The 25839-nt window shown below is 43.7% G+C and overlaps 1 protein-coding gene across 6 annotated transcripts; it reads right to left on the bottom strand.

Moving 5' to 3' along the window:
• Nucleotides 1-5480: 5480 nt before the first annotated feature.
• DDIAS (DNA damage induced apoptosis suppressor) lies at nucleotides 5481-25654 on the bottom strand. 6 transcript variants are annotated; one of them, XM_039535804.1, is made up of 6 exons: nucleotides 24425-24553; nucleotides 22496-22512; nucleotides 18911-19039; nucleotides 17381-17542; nucleotides 13641-13758; nucleotides 5481-10666 (listed from the first exon to the last, which is right to left on the bottom strand). In XM_039535804.1, the coding sequence occupies exons 3-6, from the start codon at nucleotides 19021-19023 to the stop codon at nucleotides 8123-8125; spliced, it is 2937 nt and encodes a 978-aa protein (XP_039391738.1). In that variant the 5' UTR covers nucleotides 19024-19039; nucleotides 22496-22512; nucleotides 24425-24553; the 3' UTR covers nucleotides 5481-8122. The 6 variants fall into 6 exon arrangements, with proteins under 6 accessions (XP_039391738.1, XP_039391766.1, XP_039391757.1 ...); XM_039535832.1 differs by lacking the exons at nucleotides 22496-22512; nucleotides 24425-24553 and adding an exon at nucleotides 25572-25654; XM_039535823.1 differs by lacking the exons at nucleotides 22496-22512; nucleotides 24425-24553 and adding an exon at nucleotides 25460-25586.
• Between the last annotated feature and the right edge of the window lie 185 nt (nucleotides 25655-25839).

Raw genomic sequence — 25839 nt, 5'->3', positions numbered from 1 at the left:
GTTGTTTGTACTTTACATGTTTCAAGTTCAGATTTTAGGGGTCTATAGTTTTTGCATAAGCTTGTTTCTTCTAAAGTGTCTATAGTCTACTATAAAAAGTGTTTTTTTTAAGTAAGATCATAGGGTTGTTTTTTTTTTAAAAGAACCAAACTATCATCCGTTCTGATCAGTATTAAATCAAAATTAAAGTAGATAATTTTTAAGCATGAACCAAGTACCATCTGCTACAGTTCAACTTGTGCTTAAAAAGCCTTTTAAAAGCAAATAGCAACATTTTGCTGAAGGTGTCCATGCCAATAATATTGAAGGAATTTCCCAGGCGGAAATATTTTTTTTCTAATCTAAATGGCTCTGTAAATAACTGCTGTGTGGCATCTGGGTTTTTCCACTGATCATAGACTTAGCACAATATACAGAATTTTAGGTGAGACCCTCTTGTTTCAATGTCTGAATCTCACAGCCACAATGACGAGAGGATGATGCATTGGTTGTTGATCAGGCACAAATAGTGAAATACTTATTTAGCCATTTCATCATAGAAAATGCATCGTTTTCTAAGACTTCCCCCTAAAACTCAAAGGAAGAGAATGTCCTATTCTGAAAAGGAAAGATACTATTATCAAATTGCCAAACGCGAATCATAAACTACCACAAGTATTTGGCTTTTCTATGGTATTCAAGTTTCTGTTGCCAAGACCGCTAAAATGTGTTGAGTAAGAACAGTGGACGGAATGAATGTCTTTTGTGTGACAGGACGAATGACCGTGTAAAGCTCCACGGTTTATTTGTAACTTAATTTTTGTACTTGGTGAAAAATTGCTTACACATGTATCTGTATGTAAATAAATGGTTTTAAATGGTTGCTTAGTTTGATTAATCAAAATTGATAAAATGAAGTTGCAGAGATGCCAAAGGTTGGCTGTCCTTAAGAGTGAGATTTACAGTCCCTAAGAGTGAGACTTTCCATGTGGTGTGTTAGGTTATTGCTTAATTCACAGACACTCATCTTTGGTCCTAGTCCAGGTTTTTAATCCAACCAGCATTAATAGTTTGTTTTAAAATGTACACTGCTTAATATTACATAGCATTTCCTATGTCCTAATTCAAACCAGTAGATTTTAATTAAAAAAATTAATTGTGGGTTGGAACAACCACCTGGATGGTTGGAGAGTCCTTGAAGACCAGGGTTAATAACCCTTGGTTTAGTGGACAGAACAAGAGAAATAGTCAAAAATTAACTGTTTTTACATAAACCTAACAAAACCCTTTTTATCACTACAGTGTTTATTTTGCATATCACCTTGTCGTAGTGATCATCCATTTGAAAAACACTTTACAATACAAATATTATTTGGTTTCTATATTATTGCTCATATTACAATTACAGCAAACCAAAAGAATCAGATTCCAAAATAAAAAAATAAAGTAATTAAAATTAAACAATTAAAATAAAACACAACCAAACAATACATTAAATGAATGTAAAATAATTAAATTAATTTGAATCTAACAAACCATATATAAAGGATTCAGATTCCACATTGTTTTTTAATATCTAATTTGGTTTCACATTTTATTCATATGCTTTGCTGTATTGCCATGTTGGCCCCCTTTCCTATTTTTATAACTTGAAACATGGCTAAGGATTTGCAAGGTCACTTGGATAACAGAGAACTGTGTCCCGTCTAGACCAAGGTTTGGTTTAAATGGTTTTATTTTTTTGAACAAGACTAAACATTCTCTCTTAGAATCATAGAAGATTAGGATTGGAAGAGACCTCAGGAGGTCATCTAGTCCAATCCCCTGCTCAAAACAGGACCAACCCGAACTAAATCATCCCAGCCAGGGCTTTATCAAGCTAGGCCTTAAAAACCTCTAAGGATGGAGATTCCACCACCTCCCTAGGTAACCCATTCCAGTGCTTCACCACCCTCCTAGTGAAATAGTTTTTCCTAATATCCAACCTAGACCTCCCCCACTGCAACTTGAGACCATTGCTCCTTGTTCCGGCATCTGCCACCACTGAGAACAGCTGAGCTCCATCCTCTTTGGAAACCCCCTTCAGGTAGTTGAAGGCTGCTATCAAATCCCCCCTCTTTTATCTTTTGCAGACTAGATAAGCCCGGTTCCCTCAGCCTTTCCTCATAAGTCATGTGCCCCAACCCCCTAATCATTTTCATTGTCCTCCACTGGACTGTCTCCAATTTGTCCACATCCTTTGTAGTGGGGGCCCAAAACTGGATACAATACTCCAGATGTGGCCTCACCAGTTCTGAATAGAGGGGAATAATCACTTCCCTCAATTTGCTGACAATGCTCTTATTAATGCAGCCCAATATATGGTTAGCCTTCTTGGCAACAAGGGCACACTGTTGATTCATATCCAGCTTCTCGTTTACTGTAATCCCCAGGTCCTCTTCTGCATTTGAGCGGGGTAAAACTAAGACAAACCTAGCACTCCTGGTCAGTAAAGGAAACTTCAGAAGACCACTAGGGCTTTTGACATTGCTAAAATATGCCCACGCAGTGTCCATCCTGTATTGCACAGTAGTGTTATCTGTGTCAGTTTGTACTGCTGCCTCATCCCGTACACCTTGAGGGGGATCTGATTTCTGCACCAACTGGTAATCAACAACCTTCTCTTGCAGCTTCTCTATCTCAGGTGGAGAGAGATTGAATCTGTGCTGGTCTCTACCAACAAGGTGCTCAACCTGTTCAAAAGTGCAGTCTTCCTTAATATCAATGTTCATAAATGCTGCTATCTTTAACATTTCATCATTCAAAGATAGCTTCTCACATGCTGACTTGGCTACACTAGTACAGAATGCACTGGCTGCACAAAAGAGCTTCCATTTTGCAAGAGGACTAATATCCCCTTGCTCTGCCAACTACTGTACAACCTGTTTTGTGACCAAACCTACAAACACACACGTTTCTGAAAGCATGGAATGTGGCAATTGGGATATCCTGGCAGCACTGGGGCATGTTGATACAGGGGACTGCTGATTCTGGGCCTGGCCAACAAGCACAGATTGGTGGGACCACAGGGTGGCAGGTATGGGATGATTCCCAGTGACTGCGAAACTTTCACATGTGTAAGGTCACTTTCATGGAATTTTGTGACTTGCTTTCCCCCGCCCTGACGTGCAGGAATACCAAGATGAGACCTGCTCTGACAGTTGCGAAGCAATTAGCGAGAGCCTGTGGAAGCTTGCAATGCCTGACTGCTACCAGTCACTCAGGAATCAATTCAGAGTGGGCAAATTTACCGTGTGGGCTGCCGTGATCCAAGTAGCCAAAGGCAATTGATAACCTTCTGCTAACAAGGGTAGTGACTCTTGGAAATGTGCACATCATAGTGGATGGCTTTGTTGCAATGGGGTTCCCTAACTGTGGTGGGGCGATAGGGATATGCATGCCGTCTATCTTGGCACCAGACCAGCACATAAACTGCAAGGGGTACTTCCCAATGGTGTTGCAAGCACTGGCTGTTTCACCATCAATGTGGGATGGTTGGGAAAGGTGCATGATGCCCATATCTTTCAGAACTCCAGGCGGTGTGAAAAGCTGCAAGAAGGGACTTTCTTTCCAGACCAGAAAATTACCGCTGGGAAAGTTGAAATGCCAAGTTATCCTTGGGGACCCAGCCTACCCCTTGCTCCCATGGCTCAGAAGCCGTACACAGGCAGCCTTAGCAGCGGTAAGGGGCAGTTCAGCTATAGGCTGAGCAAATGCAGAATGGTGGTAGAATGTGCCTTTGGACATTTAAAAGGGCGCTGGTGCTGTTTGCTGAGTAGGTTAGACTTCAGTGAAAGCAATATTCCCATTGTTATTGCTGTTTGTTGTGTGCTCCATATATCTGTGAGAGTAAGGGAGAGATGTTTATGGCGGGGTGGGAGGTTGAGGCAAATTGCCTGGTGGCCAATTTTGAACAGCCAGACACCAGGGCAATTAAAAGAGCACAGTGCGGTGCACTGCACATCAGAGAGGCTTTGAAAAAGTTTCATGACTTACCAGGCTATGGTGTGACAGTTGTGTGTGTTTGTCCTTGATGCAAAGCTCCCACTTTGGCAAATGTACTTCCCTGTAAGCTAATCTCCCCCCTGGGGACAATCCTGACTAGTAAAAGGTAGTCCGGGTGGGGTGGGGGAGGAGGGAAGGACAAGGCCACATTGCTTATTGTAGCCATACTACAAATCAATGCTGTTTGAATGACAGCTTTCTGGTGCTTGGGCTATCCCCTGGAGTTGAGTAGCTGGGTGCCTTGAGGGTCCCTCCCATGCATTCTTGGGCTTCTGGGTAAGGAGGATATGGAACTTGGTGAGGAGGGCAGGCGGTTACACGATGGATGCAGTGGGGTTCTGTACTCTAGTTTCCCTTCCTGCAGCTCCACCAGACACCTCATCATGTCCATTTGCTCCCCCATTAGCCTCAGCATCTCCTCCTCCATGTTCCGATCATGCGCACTGTATGCTTTCCTGCCCTCTGCCACTGAATGCCTCCATGCATTCAGCTGTGCCCTATCAGCGTGGGAGGACTGCATGAGCTCCTTTTTTTCACCTTCTAATCTGCAATAACCTCAAGGATGGCATTGATACAGGGAGCACAGAAACATTTGCAGCTGCAGGGGGGGAAAAAGGGAGAGTAGAATTTAAGATACATTTCTGAGAACAAAAGGGAGACACTTTCTTTCACAGTGAATCAAGCAATTCACAGCAGATGTGTTTTAGGTACAAGGTCACATTTTGCCTTTTATATTGAGCCCCTGTCGGTATGGTGACACATCACACACGCCTTGGCAATAGAATTCGGTTTCCAGCCAGTCATGGTAAGCCAAAGGGTACGCAGGGTTGGCTTCTTCCCTGTTCATAACATGTGGGAATGGTTTCAAACTGCAGAGCCCTTCTTTCCCATAGCAACCAATGCTGGTTGGGTTTGGCGTTTAAAAGGAGGGGCTGCGGGTTTGGGGTGGATGTGCAGCACAACTGCCCACCCCCACCCCAGCTATTCTCCAGGATGATCCCTTTTAGCCAAGCGCAAATAGCCCAGCATGACCAGGGTCTAATGTGCTGGGGATCACCAAACAGGGGGGGAAAAAGGGACCAAGTGAGGCAGGCACTAGAAACCACCATGATTGGGTCATAAGAATAAAACCAATCAATCTTTCCCCTCCCCTCTGCTCCCTGAAGGGCTCTCAGGTTAATTCATTAACATGAGGCACTCTGAGATCTCTACAGAAGAGGTGCTAGGGAGTTTCTTTATAAATGAATGGTTTGCATGCAAGTGCAAAGGGTGGAGGGTTTAGGGCAAGTACTTGCTTTAACTGTGCTTTGCACTTGTGTGCAATATATTAATTTAAGCTTTTTGCTGTTGGGCTCTGCATTGTTACCCTCACCTGTTTAGCATTTAGCTAAACACCATGGAAGATTAGGCCCTACCTTGCAAGTTCTGCCATCCAGCAGATGTGTTGCAAGTAGCCATTCCTAAGACTTGGTGCCAATAGGTGGCAAAATCTCACACTTCCGTGGCTTTGGATTCCACAGCTCAGCTGCTGCAAAGCAAGACCTTACAGGACATAAGGGCTAAATTTTCATCTATTAAGAAAGGCAAAAACCTGCTGTCATCAATTGCATTGTAGCTGTGAAATGGGATGGTCTGGTCTGTAATGTATATTTGCATCACAGCTCCCCATTCGTGCAGATCCTGGTCTTTGGCTACTGTTCTGAACTAGCATGGACATTGTATCCTTATGTAGATGTTTTCCCATAATGAACATCATGTAAGAACACTACAACTGGAATGGAGAGGTCTCTGAAGCTGAACTGTTTATTTCTGTGCCAGCTGGATACTTGTCTTACAGTAAGTGTGGGTCTATCTTCTACATACAATAGCCATGCTAATATGTATTTCTAGGCACCCAAGCCTGATGGTCACACCCAACTGCACTGAGTGGCTGATGATGGGTAGATGCCAGCTAGCAAATAGGACAATCAAATATGCCAAACAACTTGTGAGGCAGCTCAGTGTGAATAGACATGGGCACAAGTGCAGACAGCCAAAACTCAGTATCGCACCCTCATCTGCAGATGAGAATTGCACTAGCATGACTGAACCAGCACAAAGCATCCACACTACCCTGCCACCTTCTGGCACCTCAACTGCAGCATGTCCCTTCCCCTTCCATCCCTGCCCCAAGTGCTGCAAGCCCTCTAGGCTGCTGCATCTGTCCCACAGGGAAAGGCACTGTTCTCTGCTGCAGGGGTACACCATCTATGGCTTTTTCATCTATGTACCTGCTCACGTTATTGGTGTGTTCCACTCACTGGCTGTTTTGCATAATTCTGTCTCGTGCATACAGCATGAGAGGCAGAGATTACACTTATGCAGTGTGGAGGATCACTAGATGCTTACTCATGAGGCAGCTGTTTGGACTCTTGGGACAGCTGCCCAGAGCCTGTGATGATGAAGATCCCCAGTTTTTAGGTGGCACTGTTCAAGTAGGTAAAGAACTTAAGTGAACAGAAAAAAACAATTAAGTATTTTTTTTAATTCTATTTTGTGCTTTATGGTGTAGCTGAGCCTATGTGTTTTCTTCCTCTCATACCTCCGTCTAGGATCCACAGATGGGATAGGGCTGGCAGAACATCCCTGCAGGCCCCTTAAGGTGGCCCAGCCCTTTCCCTTCACCACCTAGTGGTGTAGGATCCCCAGAAGTGGGAAGAACTCTTGTTCAGTGTCAGAGTGCCACAGTGAGTAGTAGAAGGTCGAGAGGAAAGATGGTCTGTCTGTGGTTAAGATTCTGCTCTGGGACTGAGGTAGTCTGGGTTCTATGTCTGTCTGTTACAGACTTCTGGCAAGTCACTGAACCTATGTCTCTCACTACCTGCACATACAGATGGAGAATGACTCTGCTCTGCCTCATAGGCTGCTGAAGATCAGACAGTGAATGAGTGTGAGGTCCTCACGTTGTACATCACGGAGCACAACTGAAAAGTTTTTTTTAAAGTGCATTTGTTTGGGGGATATTAGGGAGCCTTGGTATGTGTCCACTAATGACTTTTCTGTTTTGGCTTTTGGAAACACTGCAGTGCCAATACGGTCAGCTCCTAAGAGGGAGGAAGCACCTCCTGCTAACTGAGTGACCCTTCTCGCCAAATACAGAGAAACAGTGAGAGGCTTCCAAGTCTTTGGGTAGGAGATGAGTGGTTACACTGTGGGAGCCATGAGGTGGGGTAGAGAAAATGAGGGAGAGATTTTCAGAGCTCCATAGGGCAGGTGGAATTTCCATGCTGAAAATAAAGGAAAGCTGCTGTTCAGGCAGATTTGGAACAGGAAAAGATCTGCATTTACACACTGCTTTCAAGTAGCTCTCAGTGGCTGAGTTTTCTTTTGCAGATTGAAAAATCTAAGGCCCAGAGAGAGTGGATGGCTTGGAGCCCATTCCACTAGCCCCTGAAATAATGAGAAGTCTCCTACTGACTCCTCTGAGTGGGCTGGATACAGTTCCTGGTGCCAAGACAGGTGCATTAGAAATATCATAATGACCTCCCTCAAAAAGACAAAGCTAAATGGGTAGCAGAGATGGAACTGAATACAGGTCATCTGATGCCTAGTTCCAGTCACAGTACCTAATGTTTTAGAATGGAATTTATTCCCTCCTGTGACTTATTTCCTAACAGGTCCTAAAACAGCAAAGTCAGCCTTCCACAAAAGGATTTCACTGAAAGCAGAATCCAGGGCCTGTGTTTTGAACAAAGCAGGAGAACGGTGCATTCCTAGGGCTCTCTCTCGGGGGAAGATACAATTATTGGCTAGACAAGCCTTTGCTTGAATAGGCTTGAAAAGTAAGGTTGCATAGCCTATTAATGTTAAACTTTTATTTCACTTTTTTTAGCTTAGTCATTTCATCCACAATAAAACAATGTGACAGCAGGGTTCTGTGTTCCCCAACCTCTGTGCAGGACAAAAGGCTTTGGAGCTAGGTATAATTCATCTTAAACGAGCCAGATGCTGAGAGACATATGAATAATTAAACTTTTTTAAAATGTCCCTTTTCCTTCTCCGGCAATGCTGGCACACTTCCAAAAATTAAACAAAATGAGGTTTTCCAAAAGCCACATACTTAGAAATAGTATTTTTCTGTAAACAGTTCAGGAGACCAGCTAACTGCCTCATCCAGTCCACCCACTAAGTAAGTTGCACATGAATGGCTCTTCTGGGTTTCTGAGCAGGCACAAGTTCCAGAGACTGCATCTTTTAGAAGCAAGGCCTTAGCAGCGTTTGCAGGTATAGGAGTTGTTGGAATTCCAGCTCTATTCATAGGCTTTAATTTTCTGCTTCTTAAACATGTATCAGTTCTTGACTTTCCACTGCTGGCTTTGTTTTCAGAAATAGTCTTTTTGTCAATGGGTTTGCAGATAGCTGGGCTCCTGGCTTGCAATCCAACTGTTTTTAAATTAGAAAATGCAGCTGGCTGTAACAATTTTGTTGCTGATGGAGGGATCCATTCTTTAGAATCATTCTCTGGCACCTCGCTGTTGATAAACGACTGCTGTGGAACAGATTTATTGATGGCTGTGTTACTTGATCTTTTGTGTTTCGGGAACTTGCTGGTAAGTTGTCTTAATAAAGTATTTTTAAAAGATGGCCTAGACTGTTTAGATTTGCAGCGGATTTTAGTAGGACTTTTAGATGTCAATTTAGGGAGAACTGATTCTCTCCCCCTCTGGGATCTGAATTTTTGAAGAGATCTTACAACAGGAGTTGACTGTGAGTAAGGAACAAAGTTCTGGGTATCTACCAGATCAAGTTCTGAATCATAAAGTGAATAACTTATGGGTGTACTGTGTTTACCAAAAGGAGGTGGTAAACTAAGTGAGGATCTGCACTCCAAATAGCTGCAGCCAACATCTAATGGACTACACACTAATTCAGATGCTGTGTACTTTTCAGTCGAAACATCTTCCTGTGCTGAAGAGTTGTGAGACTTGTTTGAAAATTCTACCATGGTTTCTATCTCTCTGGCACTAGCCTCAAAGAGGTCAGCAGAAGCATTGTAGCTGCTTTTGGAGTGATTGGGGTTGTTCTGTAGCACGTCATTCTGGTTTATAGCTCTAACAGTATTTTCTTGCAATTTAGTTAATGGTTCTAATTCTCTCTTACATGTATTTTTAGCTTTGTAGGGAGCTGCTGAATCACAGCCCAGTTCCCGAGAGCTTGTAAGATCTGTTCTTAGGTTTGGTGGATAACTACAATTGTCTTTATTTTCCCAATCAGCTACACAGCCATCATACAGAGAACGTAAACGGGCGGGTCTCTCTCTCCTTTGTAAATATGAGATTTCTGCATCTTTCATAGTACACTGAAGGTTGGTGAAAGAATGGGCATTGTTTGAAATATTAACATTTGCTTTCTCAGATTGTAGAAAACTGCCCGCTGAAAGAACACAAGTTGCTCTAACTGCTGAGGACTGCGACAGCACTAGCAGAGATGGGTCAGGTATAAAGTCAGACTCTCTGCCTCCCTTAGTACTTGTAGGCTCACATTGGCCATTTACAGGAGTGAGGTGTGATTGATGGCAGGAGAGAATATGCTCTTTGCAAGTATTCACATGCTCTGTTCGTTGTGGGAACTTCCCTGTTGTGGTGGTTGATTTGCAGGCAGTATGTACAATGCCTTGCCTACAAGATGTTTTGCTATGATTTTCATCCAACTCGTTTCTTTCACGAAGGGAACATTTATGAGCATTGAGACCTACTGGGGATATGGTGCTCCTGTTTTCAATTCTGGCTATGAAATCATTTAGACTTTCAGAGAACGGCAGCTCGTCCCAAATCATAGGGTCATCCTGAGAAGTTCCAGTTGCACTTCCATGATTAGGAGATACTGCTGAGAAGCAAAATGAATCATCTTTTCTCTGGCAAAGCAATGAGTTCCAAGATTTCTCTTGACAGTAATCATGTCTGCTGATAATCTCTAGGCGAGAGTATTTTACCCCCAAATCCAACGGGCTTTGTAACAACCTAGAGCTGTTCCTGTCAGGTGACCATTCTCTCTTTAAATGAGCGCAGCTCTCTAGTTTTTCAGTCGCAGTGATTGTGTCTGACCTACTGGATAGTGAACTCAATTCACGATCTTCCTGTTCATTTCTCTCATTCATAGAGTTACAGAGCTGCAAATCTTGAATGGTTTGGTTGCTGGGACTTAAGCTGCATAGTTCTGCAGAGAAACCCCTCTCCTGTAGTTCACACTGTTCACCGGCAGCCTTGCCCAGTTCTAAAGATGAAAAATCTTCTGTTGTTACCCACTCAACGGATGAAGAAGTCAGGCCAAAGGACTGCTGCCAGGGTACTGAAAAACTCTCTCGGCCACTTGACTGAACAAAACATGAGTTGCTGCCAGAGCTACACAAGCTGCTGAGCTCACTGCTAGGCTGATCTACTGCAATGAAAGGACAATCGGGTCGCTGTGAGCTACTGTGACTGCTCCTGAAATTAGCAGATTGCAGGAGCCGATGGAAGTAGCTGATAACAGTAAAGCCGGCAGCAGCAGTGTTTGGCAGGAAGATCTGGCAGGCTGTAAGATCTCTTGTAAGTCTATTAATTCTGGAGCCGTTTGGCAAAATGCTGTCAGAAACAGAGTGCCCTCCATCATGATTTTCAGAACTCTGCAAAAGAATTCATTACGTTTATTAGTGTAACGATTTGTCTGGATACAGAGGAAAATTTTATGGGGTCTGAGAGCAAGAAAGGTCCAAACAAGTTCAGTCCACAGTTCATTTTAAAGACTCTCTCTTTTCATCAGGGTCTTTGGGAAAGAGAGAAAACCCTGCTGTCTCACAGCAGCGCACCCTGGCAAAGGAGCGCTACTGAAGGCTATAAAGGACATCCCACCCAGAAGGCCTTCGTGGCAATGATAGAATGAATTTTCAGAGTGCTTGGCGAAAACTCAGTAGGAATTCTGAGGGGAAGAGACAACACTCGGGTAGAAGAAAAAATACTTCACTAGAGAAGGCCATCTTGTGAGGAGGGACGTACTGCATAACTGACTAGATGGCCACCAGACAGCAGATACCTTCCTTTGAACTATGACATACTGAGCAATGTTCAAAGCTGGGCACCCTGATACCCAGGGGCATGGATGGGAGAAGAATATTACCTTGACCCCTTCAGTTAGGTCTAGATAGTGCTGGAGCTTAATGGCCAGATTATCAGAGGCACCTCACCTGGAGCTCTATTTGCACCCCCGTTTATCACGCACTGGATGTAAACTGCAGGTTCAAATTTAGAGGCATCCTTGGAAAAAGAAAGGCATAAAGCATGTAGCTCATGGAGTGATTAAAACACCTGTAGTGTCTAGAGGAAATGCAATGCCACAGCTGAGCAACTGCCCAAATTATAGCTACCTGAAAGTACTTTGTGTCAGAAAACCCACAGACTCTGCAGTTCTGCTTGTGGTGTTTAATACCACAATTGAGAGGGAGGAGATATGGTTTAGAAGAGAGTAGTATGTGTATGTATGTATGTATTGGTGGAAAGTAAAGACTGCAGAATGATTCACAGATTCCAAGGCCAGAAGGGACCATTATGATCATTTAGTCTGACCGCCTCAATAGCACAGGCCTGAGAACTTCCTCAAAATAATTCCTAGAGCAGGTATTTTAGAAAAACATCTAATCTTGGATTGTCAGTGATGGAGAATCCACCATGACTCTTGGTAAGTTGTTCCAATGGTTCATTACTCTCACTGTTAAAAATACATGCCTATTTCCAGGCCGAATTTGTGCTGCTTCGTAGACTGAAGAGTCCATTATTAAATGTTTGTTCCCCATGTAGATAATTATAGGCTAGGGTAATCCCTTTGTATTTGAGTCTTAGTTTTAACACTGCAGAGCAGGGGTCGGCAACCTTTCAGAAGTGGTGTGCCGAGTCTTCATGTATTCACTCTAATTTAAGGTTTCGCGTGACAGTAATACATTTTAACATTTTTAGAAGGTCTTTTTCTAGAAGTCTAATATATAACTAAACTATTGTATGTAAAATAAATAAGGTTTTTTAAATGTTTAAGAAGCTTTATTTAAAGCAGTGAGCGCCACTGAAAATCAGCTTGTGTGCTGCATTTGGCATGCATGCCATAGGTTGCCTACACCTGCTGCAGAGTTTAATACTGGTGTTTTGAGCTGGGAGCGTGTATAGTTGTGTACACAACTATACCCAGTCAGACACTCATTAATCATCTGAGTAATCCTTGCAATCCTCACTCCCATCAAAAGGACTGTTCAGGTGCACAAAGAGTACTCACATATATAAGGGCAGAATAACTGGAACCTTAGTGAATAGCTGCTGTCACATAAAGCTGCTCTCCCAACTTCCAGTATTCAGATACCAGGGAGATAGGTGCACTAGAAACACACAGGTCACATAGAATTCCCAGCACATCTGTGGGAGTGGGAGCTAACCAGTATCTCTCAGGATTTAGTCCAGACATTTCAGTCTAGATTAACAAAACCTGAGATTACAAAGATTTAAAATGAAAGTTCAAAATAAAAATATAACCAACACCTCGGAGGTTTCCATTGAGCTATCGATTTCTAGTAGTGTCTTCGGACCTGTGGAGATCTCTAACACTCAAATGCATAAAGATCTGTGAGTGCAGGTGCTAAACTGTAGCAATTATAATAATCTGTTTACCACTTTTTATCTTGCAGTATCTGAATGTTAAACAAAAAACAAAAAAAAAACCCCAAACAAACGAGACATTTGGGGAGAGAGAGAGAAAGTTACACTATAATCCAGGGGTTAGGGCACCCACTTTGGAGCCAGGAGACTGGACTTGAGGTCTCCCATCTCCCATGACTAAGATATTTATTCAAAGTGGACTGGCTTCATCAGGAGAGACAGAGACACATATCCCATGGCCAAGTGGTTACCGCACTCTCCTGAGAGGTGTGGGAGACCTCTGTTCAAATCCTTTCTCCCCATTAGGCAGGAATTGAATTGAACCTGGGTCTCCTACATCCTGGGTGAGTGCTCTAGCCAAGAGACTAAGAGTTACAATGGTGGGTACCTCCCAGCAAGTTTTGAATGGGGCCTGATTTGGTAGGCTTGCTCTGAGCATGCCAATTGCATCAGACCCCACAGGCAAGATCGTTCTCCCAGTTCGTGGATTGTACCGGGGCTTAGGCGAGAGATAGACATCTGAATGTCTAGAGGGAGGCAACAATGCATGTGGCCAGAGGCAGAAATGTAGGTGTCAAAGGAACCTTCACCCTGAAAATGTAGGTGCCAAGTGGCCTAAGGTCCTACAGACAGCAGCTGAGTGCAGGATTTGTGGATGGCAGTAGTGCCTAACATAGATGCCTAAATCTAGGGTTTAGGCTGCTAAGTACCTTTGCGAATCTGGGCCTTACTCAATTACATGGGAAGTTAGTAGCAGAACTGAGAGTGGCACACAGGTCTGATTCCTCATCTTATGGCCTAGCCCCACTGCCACCTTTGCTGGATATTTCAGTCCCCAGAAGACATCATACATGCTGCTCTGCTACTGTCAGTGTGGGACCACGATACATTAGACTCTCAAGACTGCTTAGTAAAATTTGCATGATTCAACTGGAAGCTAATGGATCAAATGTGGAAAGTTACCTTCACTCCAAATATAAATCTTCTCCCAATGAAACAAGTTTTGACTGCTTGAATTAACACACGGGGAGATGCATCTCTGTCCAGCTCTCCTGATACTTGGTTAAAATCTTGAATATACCTTGAATGAAGAAAGCTAAATGTTAAGTATTGGCATGGGGCAGAGAAAGCTTTACGTAGTATTTAAATTGTAATGATTAGGGCACCCACACTAAAGATGGGGTATTGGGTTAGGTTTTTGAGCTACATACAGAATGAAAAGATGAAATCTGAGTAGGAAGTTAGCAGTGATCTGCAGAGAATCAACTTAACTATCTGTCATTTCCAGATTATTTAGAAGAGAAGGAAACATACAACCGGAAAAAAAATATCAAGTAGGGAAATAATGGAGAAAGCAGAATCAGACAACTACATAATTTGCTTTAGGACTGGCCTGTACACAATTTTTATAGTAGTATAAGTATTTCTGTTAAGGGTGTGCTTTTATTGATAGTTAGACTGGTACCACCCACAGTGTGGATGCAGTTATACTGGTATAAAGGTGACATACCAGAGTAACTTGTTCCCCTTCTGGTATGGGAATAGCTATACCGGTATTAAGCACACTTATACCAATATAACTTTGTCCACACTAAAGGGGGGGGGGTTTCTGCCATTTCAGGTATAACAACATAGTAAAAGCAGTACAATGTTCTATTGTAGACAAGGCCAAAAATTAAAGCTAGCACCAAGCTTGAAATATAGCAATAAATTCACACCACACTGGGTGGATTTTTTTAAAACAAAGTATTAATGATACATTCTTCTGCTACAAAGTAATAAAAATGTACAGAAGCACGTGTGCACACAGACTGAGCCCTGGTCTATGCTACAAACTTGTCAGTGTAAAATCCACACCCCTAAGTGATATAGTTATACCAACTTAACCCCTAGTATAGACAGTGCTATGTTGACGGGAGCGCTTCTCCTGTCAACATAATCATCGCCTCTTGGGGAGGTGGAGTACCTACGCCAGTAGTTCTCAAACTTTTGTACTGGTGACCCCTTTCACATAGCAAGCCTCTGAGAGTGACCCCCTCTACACATTAAGAACACTTTTATATATTTAACGCCATTATAAATACTGGATGCAAAGCAGGGTTTGGGTGGAGGCTGACAGCTCACGACCCCCCCCATGTAATAACACTGTGAGCCCCTGGAGGTCCCAACCCCCAGTTTGAGAACCCCTGACCTACGCCAATGGGAGAAGGTCTCCCGTTGGCGTAATAAGTGTCATTGCGGCACTGAGAGTGTAGACAAGCCTTGAGACACTATACACTCCCTATTCATATAATCTACTGCTGATAAAGGAACTAGAAAACATGGAATTGAAGCATGAGAATGTCAGTTAGTAAAAAGATGGTACCACATATTACTCTAATGATGGTGCCTGCCTGATGGACAGGTTATTCCTGGTGGAATTATGTGCCAAAAATTTAAAAATTCTGCACACAATATATTTTAAAAGATGCTGAATTTTTACAGACTTATTTTTCAAAACACCACAATATAATCACACCAATTTCAATTATTTTTGGCCATTTATTTCAAAATACCCGTCAGCAAGTATGTCTGTAACAATACAGACAACAAAAAAAGATTCAGGAAATTGTTTTTGACAAATAGATTCCTTACTAGGCATATTAATACAGAACTCTGAGTAATAATTCATTTAAACTACAGTACAGAACCATTTTCCCTATACCCCTCAGAAGCAGTGCAAAGGTTTGGGGGGAGTCAGAGGTAACAGAGGAGCTGAGGGAGAGGGAAGTAAATTGCTGGGAAGGAGCCTGGGTGTGAACTTGGAGGGTTGTTGGGTATGGGTGGGAAAAGTATGGAACAGATTTTTTGGGGGTGGGAAGGGATTGTTAGGGAGCTTCCCCATGCAGACCCTGGCTGACCCCTAGCCTCTCCCATTCAGTCAGGCACATCTTCCCCTGCCCCCATGTGTCTCTGTGCCCTCACCCAGCCACTCCCCTGTCCCAGTCTCCCTTGTCCCCATGTGTGTCTCTGTCCCCACCCAGCCACTCCCCTGTCCCCATGTGTGTCTACACCTCCCTCCCCGCTATGGCTCTGTGCCTCCACTCCCATTCAGCCCCTACCTCAGTCTGTACTCCACTAGCCCTTATGAGCCCCTGTCTGACTCCCCACCAATACCCCATGCTGTCTGTCTTCCCATAGCCCCTGTCTCCTGACCTGGCCTGACAAGCTCTGCAAAGAAGGCAGCTCTCTCTCTTCCCTTGCTGGCCAGGAGCTGTAGCTTTGTTCTATTGCCACAGCACACTCTGGCGGGCAAAAGTTGGAATTGCTGAACTTATTTTCTGCAGGGAGCTGCTGCTGTTCTTGCGCCACAGTGCCCTCTCATGGGCAAAAGGCAGAATGGCAGCAACATTTCAGCAGAACCTTTTTTCTGCACAAAAAATTAGAAATCTGTGGGGCTTGTTAATTATGCGCACACACAGTAGTCCACAATTCCCCCAGGAGTAACAGGTGCCAGATTGGGATAAAAAGCAAGACTATTTTCCTAACCATTCAGAACGTAAGACAAAGCAGGTTGCCACCACAACTTGTGTGTGAAATTTGAGAGAGGAAGAGGTCACATGAGTCTTGAAGCTGACGAACAAATTGTAAGTATGTTATTAGGAAGTTAGCAAAAGATAATACAAATCAGATGGGTGGGAACGTATTCCCTACCTAAGGGAGCTATTAAGGTGGTGTTTTCAGAAATGCTTGGCTTAGGTCCAACTCTGCTCCTACTGATCACATGCATAAAATTCTCATTCAAGTCAAATCCCACTATAAGATTTTTGTGGGCAGGATTTTTTATGGCCAAAGGGTGAACCTTGTAGGGCTGGTGGTTGAGTTCTCAGTAGCAAGCCTGGGAATTCACTCCTTGCTAAATGCAAACCTGGCCACTTCAGTGAAGAGCTACAAGACATTGTTTACCTCCATGTCCAAAACACAAGGTAGTGCAAGAGAGATATGCCCCTAGTGAGGCATCTAAATGATGCAGAAGTGTCTAAAAACCTGAAGAAAGCTGTTATTTAGCAACTTGCCATCAGACCAGGAATGATCACTAATGACAAAGGGACATAAGGGACCAAAACTCTAAATGCAATGTGAACCTCACAAAGGGCAGATAATACCTACCTTTGATAGAGATCCTTCAGGTCTCTCTCCTACACTTTGGCAACACTTGTACAGCTGTCATACCAATAAACTGTTCGTGAAATGAAACTGTGAGATGCACCTCTTTGACAAGATCTTCTCAAATGTTAATACCTAGTTTCCTAGTAGATGGATTAAGTTGCAGGCAGTAGGATTCATGGGATTTGGTCTCTTAGGAAGATCTTTAATATCTCAACTCAAGTGTTTTAAAGTGTCCAGATAATATGGCGATAGGTGCCAAATACATGCTTGTAACAAGTGGATATTTTCCTGAGTTCTCCCTTACAAATAAATCACCATCTACCCAGATCCAATTTTTATCAGCTTACTGAGGAATACTGCTCAGATATCAAGTTGGCAAACAGGTCTAAGAAAATATTTAGAACCACGAAACGTAGCCACAAATATTAAAAGCCACAAATATAGCCATACTCCCTCTATCCCCACGCACCCCTCTCCAGATTCTGTTAGGCTGAGGTTGGGGAGGCAGCTATATAATTTAAAAAAAAAAACAAAAAAAAAACCGCATCCTTTACCTCTGCAGACTTCCTGCCGTGACCCCAAAGAATGGCTCTAAGGTGCTTCCAAACACGGTAATGTCAAATAAATCACTAGTGCCAGCAACTTTTAGGGACAGCTTATACCTGTAGTTTGCATCCTTAGCTTCACCCGTGCAGCCACATTTTAGACAGTTAAACCTGGTAAGACAATAGGAAAAATGAGCACATGTTGTTAATTGATGGTGTAGTAAGAATTTCTATCCATCAATAAATACTACCAGCATCATACACCTTGTACCAAATCAAAAATTGAGAGTTTTTTTTTCCTTATTCTTTGCTCTTTATGGCCCCAATCCTGCAATAAGCTCAACAAAGGCAGATTCCTGTGATCATGCAAAGTCCCATGAACTTCAGTGAAGCTCTTTTACACATTTAGTAAACATAAGCTTAATATACGCTACTGGTGTGTGTGTGTGTTGGGGTTACTTTAATGTGGTTTTTTTTGGGGGGGGGGGGGGGTTGCGGGATGACTGACTTCACTCTGAAATTCCTAGCACAGCAGTTTTTGTATTTTGGATTTTTTTTTTATTTACTCTAGTATCTAGAGCTTTGGATAAATCAAAAAGATAACAAAACCCCCTCAGACGTTAGAAACCTCCAATATCTATCTTCTCTTCAATATCTGACACTATGGAGATAACGAGCTTCATAAAGCTGGATGTGTCGATTTAGTATTTACGGAATTCATTGTTTTCATGTGTTTCAGAGTCTCAGTGCCCAGTCTGGCAGCACAGGAGTCTGGATGTTCCACACATTTGTGGGAGTTTCTTGATTTTACAGAACAATGGTACTGTGTGATTGCCAAATGCTGTGGAGTAGGAAAGGGCAAAATTTGGGCACTGTCTGGATATATGGTGAGGAGGAGAAATCACACAGGAGGACCTCATGTTATGAGAGGAAGGATGGGGTTGTCTACAGTCACAGAATGAGGAAAGTCAAAAGGGTTCATGAAGTTCAAGAAACCAGCTCAGTTTTAGTCATGTTAAACTGAAGTTAAGACATCCAGTAGAAAGTGTCTATAGATGCATGATTGAACCCATAGTTCCTACTGGCATAAGAAAGCAGAAACTAGTGAATCTAGACTCCAAGGAACCTATGGAAAAGTAAACGTATTATGTGCTCAGTGCACCATATTCTGCCTCTTTCAAATCCCCCCCCAAAACTCTCCATTGCCATAATGCATACAAAAAACTTGACAACAGTTAAGCTGCTAGTGTGCGGAGACCACTGTCATTGATGATCATGAGAATTTTCTCATTGTGCTCCCCTTCTGTCTTTTGTCTCCCCTGCTGTGTCATCTTATAATTACATTTGTAAACTCTTTGGGGCAAGGACTGTTTTTGTATGGGGCTAAGAACAATCAGATCCTGGTCCATGACCAGAGTTCCCAGGCACTAACATAATAGTTTTAAAACAACTTTTTACAAACCACTTATGTATATAGCACCTGAAGTGTGCCAGGTGCTTTCCAAATTAACAATTAGCAATGCCCCAACCTGGACCTACCTATTAGAATTTAGTATCAGCTTAGAAAAGCAGTTTTGACAAGAAGGATACACAAAGCTGGAGTTTTGGACAGAAATTACAGAGGCAGCTAACAGTCTTCTCCTGCCATTCATGTGTTCACAGCGTCACCTGAAAAGAGAAACACAGAATGATCTGATGAGATTCTCATTTATGAAATTTTAACTTCTTTTTCTTAAAAAAAATATATATTTTTAAAAAAAGCTAGAGTAGTCTGTATCCCGGTTAACCTCAGTATATTATTTACTGCTCCTTGTCAAAAAGAAGACAAAAGGCTATTTGAAGATGTTTTAAAGAGAAACGTTTAATAGTTTTTCAAATGAGTACTACAAAATACTGTACTGTTTGAAGTGGTATTGTAACTATGCTTCACCCTAGCTTTAAAGCATAATTGTTCTCAACTCTTTGTATTTAAGCTGGAGTCACAATATGGGGTTAAAAACCTGAGACACCTGCATGATGGTGTTGCATTATTGTGTTGAACTTCAACGATCAGGGGACAGGTGGATGCTGGGCACTCAAGAGGCACTCAGCATATCACTAGGTTGTCCTTTCAATTGAGAATGAAGACCATAATTCTGCATTTTGATCCAACAGTGCAGACCAGCAAAGTGCACCACTAACTTCAATGAGGCACAGGTCTGCCCATGTGGATTTGATAGTAGTATGAGGAGCTAAATAGTTTCCTAACTAGTCTTAATTTTCTCTGCAGAATTACCACTGTACTCTATAGTTCAGGAGTGGGCAAACTTTTTGGCCTGAGGGCCAAATCGGGGAATAGAAATGGTATGGCGGGACATGAATGCGCACAAAATTGGGGTTGGGGTGCAGAAGGGGGTGTAGGCTCTGGGGTGGGGCTGGGGTTGAGGAGTTCGGGCCATGCCACGGCTTCCGGGAGCCAGGTGGTCCAGCAACCAACACAGCGCCCTGGCCGGAGCAGGGCCAAGCCGCGCGGCGCGCTTGCGCGCCGTAGTTTGCCCACCCCTGCTATAGTTAAATCACAGAAGGCACCTCTGTGATAAATCTATCTTTAAGGGACTGTAACTCAAATATCCTTCTTTTGAGCAGACATTTGGCACGTGCAGTTTCAGTCTTGTGTTTCACCAAAATTAAAAAATGCAGGTCATCTGGTTTGAATATATACATTTTTGCTCAGGCGCACTTTACTCTCAAAGCTGCTGTTTTCTCAAAGGGTCATTTAGCCATTCATATATGCTTCTTGCTATGCGGGTTTTTTTAAAAATATAAGAATCTATACCACAAGACTTCAATTCTGAAACTGCAGAGCACTCAATTATTTTTGTGAGACAGTCTATTTACAGAAATATTTCTTATGTATTTGACAGCAACAGCTTGTTTAAGAATAGGAAAATGTGATTGTAAAACTAAAGAGTTATCAGAAGGACTCATATAGATGAAGTCCCTCAAACTACTTTTATCATGAAATCAAATTAAGTTCAAAAAACAAGCTTGAAGCATCTCTTTAAAATGTTTCATCATGATAAACATTTTTAATCCAACAGGGCAACACTTGGAATTTAATGTTGCTTTTGTAAAGCAACCTTCTCAGTATACTGGCATAGAGAAAAAAAGAGCCTTTTAATCATATGGCACCATGAACACCTGCTTTTGACCCAGACAACGGTAAAATTCCAAATTAAAATTTCAATATAGTTGGGGGCACAAACTTTTATCTACTCTAAAATATATTTGATAAAAAAAAAGAGCTAGCACCTTATACTCTTTACAGTTTTAATTAAAAACCCAAGTTCTTCTAGTTTTCTTCACTGAATTATCAATTTGTCTCAGCTGTGGGTTACTACAGAGTAGAAATATCTTCTACTAATCAATATGAAAGAGGTGGTTCCAAAGCTGTCAAATAGAAGTGGAGGGCTTTGTTTAAGGGCCTTATTTAAGATGATGTATAGTTCTTCAGATTGTTAAAGTTCTTAGAATGAAGAATAGAGCGTGAATTTCTGAAACTGAAGTGTTCATATAACTGACAATCATTTGTGCATTCAACCATTTAGGTATCCCCAATGAGCTCCAAAGGTGCAATTTTTAAGCAAACTATTGATAATGGCAATGTTTAGGCACGATTGCTCACAATGAGCAATATCCTTCACACCTTAAATAGTCTAATTAAAATCAAAAGGAATATCCAAGGGTATTCTGCTCCACAGAAGGGTAGAACCATCTCATCTTATGCCTTCAAATCAAGTCACAGACAAGCTACTTTTGAGCAGTGCGGGATGTAGAAATTAAGCTTCTTTAAAAGGACTACACAGAGCTTTACAACTGCATCAGGAGAGGCCATAAAACTTCTCTATGCAAGATTCACTGTCATTGTACTATCCAAATCTATACAGCCCTTTTCAAGATACACTAGCCACACCCCTCCCCCCAAAAACTTACAACTTTGAGAAAATGTTTTTAATAAAAGCAGCAAAGAATCCTGTGGCACCTTATAGACTAACAGACGTTTTGCTGCTTCTCCAGAACCAGACTAACACGGCTACCCCTCTGATACTGTTTTTAATAAATTTCAATGGGAACTGAATTCCCAGGTCCTACATTATCCACAGCATCAGCCTATAGCTCCTTCTGGTATGCATGTGTGTATGACTTCAAGGACAGCATTTGTAGTTATAGCTATATTAAAATATTTCAAAAGAATATCTATTTTGTAAATATTTAAGGCAAAGTATCTAACTAATTGATGACACCTCCTCTGGCCTTGGCCAGATCATGCAGAGCGTATTTACCATTTTGGAAAAGTAAATCAAGATTTGGAACAAGCACAGTTGTAATATTCAAGTTACAGGACTTGTTAACTTAGTTTTTGTATGCATAGACAACATGTCCAGTGCTGTGCAGATAGCAAGATGGTCCCAGCCCCAGAGAGTTTAAAGTTTAGAAAATAGACACAGAAAGACAAAATACATTGGGATATCAAATGAGAGGACAGATATTAGCCATAGCATTAATGCACCGGAGAAAGATTTGACTGTACACACATTATGTTCCGTAAGTGCTACCAAAACTGCATAACAGTCTTGATTTCAAGAACAAACACACGAGAGCTACAGAACCACACAACAGTACCAAGTAAATAAGTTTGGACATGGAATAAATTCAAAAGTTGACAAAGAATGAGTCTGATCTTGTAACTACTCCAAATATGAAATTCAGATATAAATCAATAGGAGTTTCATGCAGAGAAGTTGGAAGAATTGGCACCATGCAGTCAAAACACCCTGTTATCTATGCATTTTCAGTCAGCTAGGAAATAAACACAAATGCACATTCTGAAACCAGGACAGGATCAGAGGTGGGGTGTAACATTTGTATTTTACAGGTTTTGTTAACTCCTCAAGTGCAGTTTATATAGAAAAAACATCCAATCAATATCAGAGGGGCAGCCGTGTTAGTCTGGATCTGTAAAAAGCAACATAGAATCCTGTGGCATCTTACAGACTAACAGACGTACTGGAGCGTAACCTTTTGTGGGTGAATACCCACTTCGTCAGACGCATGAGAGACAGAGTTAGCTTTAGTTGCTATTACCTGAATATCATTTTTGTCTCAGGCCTGGCACTAGGAGGCACCTTATATCGATTTTAATGGCTCTTTAAAGTATTAACATATCGGATTACACAGTGCACCAGTGACCGCTCTGGACCGCAATCTGAACTTGGATGCAGTGGTCAGGTAAACAGGAAAAGCCCGCGAACTTTTGAATATTTCCTGTTTGCCCAGCGTGGAGCTCCGATCAGCACGGGTGGCGATGCAGTCCAAATCAAAATAAAAAGAGCTCCCGCATGGACCATGCGGATGTGATCGCTGTAAGGGCAGGCAAATCCGTTCTATCAGCGCCAGAAGATGAAATTCAGAATCCTTTTTAAAAATCTCCAGACAGACGCCATAGCAGGGACTCAGCGCACTGCAGCGTGACAGCCAAAGAATCAAATGGATGCGCATGGACTGGAGGACTGAAGCTATCCCACAGTTCCTGCAGCCTCCGAAAATTATTTGCATTCTTGGCTGAGCTCCAAATGCTTCTAGGGTCAAACACAGTGTCGTCAGGGCATAGCTTGGCAATCTACTCACCCACCCCCCACCCACCCCCAGAAGCGAAAGGTAAAACAATCCTCTGACTCTTTTACATGTCACCCTATCTTTACTGAATGCTGCAGATAGACGCGATAGTGCAGCACTCAACACCAACATCCTTGTACAATATGATGGAAATCCATCCTCATCATCAGCATAAGCTGATCGTACAAAAGCTGGAAATCCATCCTCATCATCAGCCTATTGGCCCTAATTTTTCTGGTGGATGGATGGTGCAATATGGCTGGTAACCATCCTCATCATAGCAACAGGGGCTGAGCTCCATCAGCCCCACCCTTCATGTGTAAAGAAAAGATTCAGTTGCCCTGGACTAGCAGTGGGATGCTGGGCTTCTCTCCTACACACTGCTTAATGTCCTGTCTGGACTATCATAGCAGCTGGAGGCTGCCTTCCACTCATTTCTCACTAACAAGTCAGTGTGTCTTATTCCTGCATTCTTTATTAATTCATCACACAAGTGGGGACAATGCTACGGTAGCCAAGAAAGGCTGGGGAAGAACGGAATCAACAGGTGGGGTTGTTACAGGAGCACCCCTGTGAATAGCATACAGATCATAATTTCTGCAGGCTCTGACACAGAGCAGCTGTGCTCTATGATACGGTGGTTCTCTAGTACACTTGCCTATATTAGGCAGCACTGATTCTATTTTTAGATACCAAAGGAGGGATTGACTCAGGAGTCATTCCCACCTGGCTGATCGGCCAGGGCACTTATGACAGCAGCTAATGGTACAAAACGATGGAAGGTGCAATATGGCTAGTAACCAATCTTCTGGCTGATCGGCCAGGGGCACTAGCAGCAAATGGTACAAAAGGACTGGTAGCCATGATCATCCTCAGTTCCAATTTATGGAAGGGTTTGGATGGTGCAATATGGCTAGTAACCATCTCTGCTGTCATGCAAAAGCAAAAGCATGCTTCTGTGTAGCGCTGCTGAATCGCCTCTGTGAGCGGCATCTAGTACACATACGGTGAGAGTCACAAACGGCAAAACAAGCTCCATGACTGCCATGCTATGGCATCTGCCAGGGCAATCCAGGGGAAAAAGGCACAAAATGCTTGTCTGCCGTTGCTTTCCCAGACGAAGGAGTGACTGACGACATTTACCCAGAACCACCCGCGACAATGATTTTTGCCCCATCAGGCACTGGGATCTCAACCCGAAGTTCCAAGAACTATGGGATAGCTAGGGAATAGCTACCCACAGTGCAACGCTCCAGAAATCGACGCTAGCCACGGACCATGGACGCACACCACCGATTTAATGTGCTTAGTATGGCCGCGCTCCACCCGATTTTATAAATTCTGTTTTACAAAACCGGTTTATGCAAATTCGGAATAATCCCGTAGTGTAGACGTACCCTCAGAGTGCTGTGTATCGAAAGGCACAGCCCTGGAGACGGCTGTGTCACACAACAATTTGATTGGTTACCACAGACAGGCTTCAGCAAGCATCCCCGTTCTCCAGGTATGGTGTCCCCGCCCCCTACAATCAGTGTTTGGTGCCCTCTAGTGGACCAGTTATTCCCCCCCCCCCCGCTTCAGCCACGAGTTTAAAGTGCTCAGGAAAAAAGCAATACACGTGAATCAGAACCTGCATTACTCCTGCCATTCTAATCCTGAGACTCCTCAATGGAGCTCACTGGCGGTGCAGTTAACATTTCGGGCATTTTAGCCCAATCTGTTCTCCGGTTGTTAGAGTGAATGCTGGCGAGGAAGGCACGTGCAGCGCACGCCCTTCTCCACGGTGGTCTTCCCAATTAACACACAGGTGAGCAAGCCGCACGGCTAGGATCTGGCACCTCTGTAGCAACGGGCACTGCGTCGCTCTGACCCCCCCCCCCCCTCCCGAGTGCTGTGGCCACACGGACAGTCTCCTTCTCTGCAGGGGATCCGGGCCGCAGGAGCTGCGGGGGAGGGGGGGCACTTAATCCGTGCCTGGGGGGACGGTGAGTGAACTAACAGGGGGGGGGGGGAGGCTGGGAGCCCCAGGCTGGAGCTAGCCACAGGCCGCATGTCCCGAAGACGGGGTCGGCGGCGGCGGCAAGGCCATTGCTGGGGCCAGAGTGGGCAGAGCCCGGCTGAGGCGGGGCGGCCGCTCCCGGGAGCTCGCAGGGTGGGCGGAGCAGTTGGGGGGGTAACGGCGGGCACGAGGCGGGACGCCAGGGATGGGCGCTGAGGGCGGGGGGGTTCCTAGGACCAGGCAGACAGTTGGGGGTTGCTGGACTCACCCACTCGCGGCCTGGCTCAGGGAAGCCCCCTCCGCACACACCTGGCTCGCTTCGCCCGAAGGGGAAGTGACGTGACACGCACAGTCTCGTTCTCACACACCAATTATCGTGCACAGCGGCAGACCCCTCCCCCACCCCCTGGGATAACAGCACGGAAACTGATCACGTGAGTGAAGCCGCCTCAAGGAGCCAATCGCCGCCTCCCAATATCAGACCGGGTAGCCAACCGCGGCTCGGCACAGAGACCCGTCAAAGAGCAGCAAAGCGGCCTGTGGCACCTTATCGACTAACAGACGTTCTGGAGCATGAGCTTTCCTGGGTGAATACCCACTGCGTCAGACGCGTGCTCATGCTCCAATCCGTAACAGTCACAGAATCATCTGAGCCCAATCAGGCAGCCAATCACCACTTCCAATCGCAACAGCCAATCAGGGGCCGCCATCCCCAGCTTTGCAGCCAATCACTGCAGTCAAGCCAGAGAGACGCTCATTGCCCATCCCCGGAAATCCAACCGCATCCTGGCATGCCCGGCCCGCGGACCAATCA

Source organism: Mauremys reevesii, linkage group 1, assembly GCF_016161935.1.
Source record: "Mauremys reevesii isolate NIE-2019 linkage group 1, ASM1616193v1, whole genome shotgun sequence".
NCBI classification, from domain to species: domain Eukaryota; kingdom Metazoa; phylum Chordata; order Testudines; family Geoemydidae; genus Mauremys; species Mauremys reevesii.
This window is presented reverse-complemented; position numbering and strand designations above follow the sequence as displayed.

What these genes read in the sequence shown, in the direction of transcription:
- DDIAS (XM_039535832.1), bottom strand. Translation starts at nt 19,023, where the DNA reads ATGAATGGCAGGAGAAGACTGTTAGCTGCCTCTGTAATTTCTGTCCAA. An exon ending in CTGATACTAAATTCTAATAG is followed by an intron (nt 17,543 to 18,910) that starts GTAGGTCCAGGT and finishes TTGTCTTACCAG; the next exon opens with GTTTAACTGTCTAAAATGTG. An exon ending in GATTTATATTTGGAGTGAAG is followed by an intron (nt 10,667 to 13,640) that starts GTAACTTTCCAC and finishes ATTCTTTTGCAG; the next exon opens with AGTTCTGAAAATCATGATGG.